At 32.5% G+C, this 6371-nt stretch overlaps 1 protein-coding gene across 9 annotated transcripts in view; it reads right to left on the reverse strand.

Moving 5' to 3' along the window:
- Positions 1-6371, reverse strand: part of LOC121367500 (CAP-Gly domain-containing linker protein 1-like) — a 106528-nt gene that overhangs the window by 42227 nt on the left and 57930 nt on the right. For all 9 annotated transcript variants that reach the window (XM_041491718.1, XM_041491712.1, XM_041491715.1 and 6 more), the window contains 3 exons: positions 6055-6138; positions 5424-5491; positions 1826-1914 (listed from right to left, as the gene is read on the reverse strand). In XM_041491718.1, coding sequence (XP_041347652.1) covers positions 1826-1914; positions 5424-5491; positions 6055-6138 — 241 coding nt within the window. The remainder of the gene's footprint in view (positions 1-1825; positions 1915-5423; positions 5492-6054; positions 6139-6371) is intronic.

The following is a 6371-nucleotide window of genomic DNA, read 5'->3' on the forward strand; positions in this document are numbered from 1 at the left end:
TTGAAAATTTAAACAGTTGTCACCGTGGATATTGTTTAACATCAGAAAATGTCTCACAACACCCTTAATGCACCTAGCATAATCATACTGTGTACGAAATCAATATACAATCAAACTTGTCTAAGCCGGACCCTGAACAAACTGGAATCCTGTCAAAACCAGCCAACATTCATGGACATAAATTTTCTAAATTCTAAAACGAAAGCCTCTAAACATTGGATCTGTAACCAAATCAGATATAATTAGGTCCATGGCGTGATCTGGTTTAAGACAGGTTTCACTGTACAGTTAACATGTTTATATAAAAACATTTAGCTTCCATCTCACTTGGAAGTATCTAGTGTATTGCATTGGTTTGTTTGTATCCCTAATAGCACTGTTCGGAAATGATGTCACAGAAATTGAGTCCAGCCTAAACATAAGTTGTGAGTGGGTGCATGGAGGGTATATACCTTTTATTATTATATTATTGTCATATGTCATTTTTTCATCCACTCTTACATATTGTCATGAAGTAAGATAGGAAAGTCCTGTGTGGTGATAATTCTGTGTATAATCTGTGTAGAATTACTGGTATCAAAGGCTAAACCAGATCAGTAGTAACACAATAAGTAGTCGGTGGGAGGCATACACCTTTTATTGTCTTATTGTCAATATTAAGTACGACCATAAGTTTCTGTTTTGCTTTAACTACGTTTGCAGTCATACTTAAAGCTTCCTCCATAGTTTGAACACAATGATGTCCTCACATCTTGGGAATTAATCTATTTTGAGCATGTATTTTGTCCATTTCCGAAGAGTGCTATTAAAATAATATTATATAACATGATTTTCCAGTAATTGCAAGAAATCATTAATGACATAAGAATATCATCAGACAGATAGCTTTCAGTTGAGCATTACAGAGCCTTCACCAGTGTGTGTATTTTATAGTGTACAGCCAATCATCTGTTTTCTGTACTGTATTTACACGTATGACATAACCCACATACCACATTAGTACAATAAGAGATAATGACAGTCTGAGGACTGTTTCAGTGGTGACTTGTATATCTGAAAACATGGACATGAAAACAGCAAACCAAAGAGTGCTACAGTGCAAGAAACTCAATCCCAACACTCAACTCATGAAACAAACTTGACATTCAGTAAAACATTTTGAAACAATCATAATTATAACAAAGCTGCCATAGCAATAGAATGTTGCAATAATTTAAAATAAAAAATGAAATGGAAATTATTGATAAAATGTAACAATGAAGAAATTATCAGTAAATTGTAACTAAGAAATCAGTATTGAAATGTTCAAGAAAATCATTAAAAATATAAGCAAATTAATGATGTACGTACATTTTGCCACAAAGAAAGACTTTTAAATGCAGAAGTTTTTACTTCAAACATACCAACAGTAAACTTGTATTTATAGTTTTAAATATAAAACTACAGTAATGAATGTCATTGATGTTGTATTTTTGTACCATCTTTGACATCCACTCCTATACATGGTGGTGATATATATTTTTGCATACAATGTATTCCATACAAAGTAACTGCCAATAACACCAAGTTAAAAGCAGATGTATTTATTTAACTTTCTTTGGGATTTGTCACAATGACGTTAGAAGACAGTGCAAAGTAACAGGGTTATTTTCCTTTCCTTTCTTTTTTCTTTTTACTTTTTTGACTTTGTTTTTATCTTTGTGGCAAAAATAAAATATTGTTAAATGATTGTTAATGGTGATGAGTGCCATATGCAGAAAAACGAAAGGATGCAGTAATGAAAAGTAGCATGCAATAAAAACTAAAGCAACAAAGAGAAACTGACCTATTTTTTTCGAGAACTTGTTCGTTCATCATGGAAAGCTGATTAGAGCTATCGCCTGAGTTTTTCATCAGGTCGGCCATCTGTCGCTCCTTCGAGGTGAAAAGGAAAACAAATCAAACTTGCAGGAGCCCATGTACCCTTAACACTGACAGGTGACAATGATGAATGCAATGACATGTTCACTTTGATCATAAAGAAATTAATTTCATTAGCGACTGGTGTTACATACATGGGGCTGATATTAGGTAGCCTGATGACCCAATAATGGCCCTTTTAGGTCTATTGGGTTGGCAGGGAATATTTTGTTATCAAAATCTTGATTAGCAATATTTCTAATAATTTGAAAATTTATTAGAAACTACTGTTTAATGTCTTAAAATTGTGTAGCGATCTCTGAAACTTGCATAGCGAATCGCAACGCGATACAGAACAAAATATTCCCTGGTTAGGATGTGCAACTAAATGATGGCCTTTTGAGCCACCATGATCGTAAATAATTTTGATATTAATTTTCAATAACACAATTATATAAAAATCTTCATGTTGTTCCAAAGTTTGAGATGCTGCATTGAGAATGAATGCTGCATTGTCTGGATTTAGTTTTGATTACGAACAAATGATGTTGTCATTATCACAAATGTAAGTACATGTATGTTCTAACTAAATGTTGAGACCAAAAGTATTTTCAATGAGGAAGACTCTTAAATTCCAGGGCTTGAAACGGCCTGTGGCCAGGTTGCCAAATGCGACCAATGTCCTATTTGGGCGACTTAAATATTTTTAAAATAATGGCGTTAGTCGCCCAAATAATATTATCTTCTTTAGAGCTATAACATATGAGCGACTATTAATATTTGTATTCCACATTAAACTCTTGCTCATGGTTCGCTTACCATAATTTGTCAACATGCATTATTATTTTTTGGGTGACCATATTTTTTGGCAAGTTTCGAACCCTGAATTCTGGTCCAAAAGCTTTAACGTCAACCCATGTACGTGTTTGTGAGTACTGAGAGCACAGTTTATAGTATAGGTAATAACATTGTGGCTTGACTACATGTATTTAATGAATTTAAATGTAAAAAATGTCTAATGCATAACATTTGTTAAATGACAAAATTTGCTGAAGTATACAGCAAAGAACCCAACTCTAATGATAAATTGATGACCAATTATTTCACATCACTACCTTCTTAGTTAATAGAAGGTAAAGAAAAATAAATCCTGCAGAAATGTTAAAACTTTAATTCAGGACTGATCTATAATGTATTGTTTAATCAGTGTTCTGGAGGTTTTTTTGGAGGGGGGATTTAAGATTAGCTACTGCGTAATGTATGAAACTGTAATATAGGGATTGATTCTCATGACGAATTTCTACATTATTTTATTGGTTTTGTTTCTAATGGAAATGTTGTTGATGATGAACACATGAAAATTGTTAAATGGGCACATGGGCTCCAAAAAAACAACAAAAACCAAACATTAATCATTAATGGTAAAAAAATAAAAAGACACACAAAGCAGTTGAATTGACCAAGGAGTTACAACATAAACTGAATGTATCTTACAACACCACTTTCACAATAATCAGCCAAACCGACAAAATAACAAACTCAAAGAGGAAGCAGAGACACGTTCGAGACCGATTAGGCAGCACGTAGCCACTATAAGCAAACACTCATAGTTTTAATTACCATATTAATCAGATATTCTGAGAAACAAATATCAATAAACAGTTTAATACTGTGTATATGTGTACATGAAAAAGATATTGCAACAATCTAATATTTTAATCATCAGTTAAAATGTACTTCTAATTACCATTTATTCTGAGAAACAAATATTAATAAATAGCCAAATGTATTGCTAATTAGAAGATATTCCAATATATAAATATTAATATTAAACTATTAGTTTTAGTCTGTACATACTATAATCTGTTCATAACTACCAAGTAGTAATAAACTGTTCAAATCTATTAGCAATATATCAAATTACTGATTAGATATATTTTAAAAATAAATATTTATAAATAATTCAGTTTCTAGCCTGAGCTAAGTCTGAGAAATGAAGACAAATAAACTACATATCTACTAATATCTAGCCAAATAGCTAATAAATTGATGAACTACATAATCTGTAAACTGATCATAAACCTGACCAATGATGATTCAAGTGAAAGGTGGAACTGCCGACTTTTACAACACACTACATGTCTAACATTACAAACATTAACAGTGTCTGGTGAAATGAAACTACAATGTCTTGTGATGGTAACACACATTGATTAAACTAATGCACTGTGGCACAAATGGTCAACTGATATCAAGAAAACTCTACTAACATTTAGACGATTTCTTATAGAGAAAAAAGACGCCTAAATTTAATTTACATTTCTTTCGCCTTTAACAAAATAATTTTTAGTAACTGCATGTTTCACATTCGAAATAAGATGAAATGTTACATCTGCAAACAAACTAATAAATTTAAATGTAACATTTTTGTGCTTTGACCCGGAGACTAGACTTTAGCACCATTATTTTTACTAAAATTGTTCTCAAATCATTAATTCTTCAGTGCTTTAACTGGTCAACTCTTGAAATATGCATTCTCAATTTTACTTTTATTTTAGTGGCAATATACATGCATAATGCATCTTTGTTAACATATATTTGGTGGCCCCGAAAACCCTATTGAAAATATAATTATTTTAAAAGTATGAGGACTGTATATATTTTTATATTTCACACACATTACTCTATGAATATTTGCCACCTTTTGTGAAAATGTTAGGCTCATAGGTCAAATATTGTTAAAATAGCAACAGATTTAAAATTGTAAGTAAAAACAATGCAACACCAGACAGGATGGCAATAAGTATAATAAGTGATGCATTGTTTCCACTTACCATTTGAATCTGTTGCTATTTTAACAATATTTGACCTATTGACCTAAATGTTTCAAGTAACAAACATCCATATAGTAATGGGTGTGAAATACCAAAGTTACAGGCTACATACTTTGTTATACAATTTCAAATTCAATAGAGTCGTAATTTGTTCAGGCCCCTGATATATGTAGTATTTTTATGACATCGTGTAACCCAATAAAAAATATGCAAGTCAGTGACCTTTAGTGTTTGGCCGTTACCACGTAAATTAAATAATTTTGAATTAATTCTTGCAAAGACCTACCGAACCTTGAACACTGCTAACAGCAGATTCAAAAGAACATGTACGTATCAGTATGAAGAACTAAGAACCAATGTCTGGCAAGTTAACAGACTAATCAGCCAATAAATATGGTTGATCAACAACTAATAACCAATGACTGTCGAGTTTACAACAGACTGATTAGCCAATAAATAGTGAGCACACAGAAGTCAGATATATTCTAGAGTACAATGAAGTGGATTAAAGTGATAACGTGAGTGAAAGTGATGTGTGGTGTGGTCAGTAAAAGGTCAGTCTGCCCACTAGAAGCGACACACTCTACGCTGTCTAGAGGAGAAACCAGTACATGATAAGACAGAAGTTTTTAATATACACATACATTTACTGTCATGGGAACGACGATTAACCTGAAAAGAAAGACTTACCAGCTTTTCACGATCATCCGAGAGTTCGCGAACTTTCTGTTTACTTGTGTCCAGTTCATGTTGCAATTCTAAAAAAAGAAAGAAACCAAGCTCTTCAGACCAGATTAACACATATGCATTTATGTATTGGGTAAGAGCTTCACACGGTAAATTCCAACTTTATCAATATGACAATATTTCAAACTAAAACATGCCGACATTTTTGTGTTCACACAATATCATTTTTCAAGGGTCTGTAAAGTCACCCAGACAATTGTTATTTCAGGTACATGTATCGTAACTCCATAACGAGGTTTCATCCTGCAACTGCCCACAGCATTTTTGGAGTTTTTTCAATCTCAGCAGTACTTTTTTTGCTGTGGACTATATTAGATTTTTTTCACAGTATGTTTTTGTCGTGGACATTTTTTTAATTGCAGAGGATGTTGGTTACCAAACAATGAGTTAATTTCGATTACTGAGACAGTCCAGATAGTCACGGTGTGTGCATAGGACAACATGTTTGAATCTTATACGGCTATAAGCATGAAAATAACTAAGAATTGGGTGGAAAGTTTTAAAAACATTTCCACTAATTTAAAAGTAATCATCACCTGGAAATAAAAATCTTTAGTTGGTAGACCATACAAACCTGTTTTATTGGATTTTAGGCTTCTGAGTTCCTCGGCAATTTTATTATGTCCCGACTCATTGAGCTGTAGTTTCTGATTCAGTTCTGAAAGTTAGTTGCACAGCAAATAAAACACAAACACATTCAGCCATGCTTTAAATCCTACTGGTTTACTCAACTCCAGCCACTAGTTTCAACATGGGTCAGTCAGTAAGCATTTGGTTTCACGGTCATAAAATTATAACAAAATTAAAAAAATAATAATAAACACAGAAAAGCGTTTGGAGTCAGGACAAAGTTTATGGGTAGGTCACAATTAAGCATCACAAACAATAATT

Source organism: Gigantopelta aegis, chromosome 3 (assembly GCF_016097555.1).
Source record: "Gigantopelta aegis isolate Gae_Host chromosome 3, Gae_host_genome, whole genome shotgun sequence".
Lineage (NCBI taxonomy): Eukaryota > Metazoa > Mollusca > Gastropoda > Neomphalida > Peltospiridae > Gigantopelta > Gigantopelta aegis.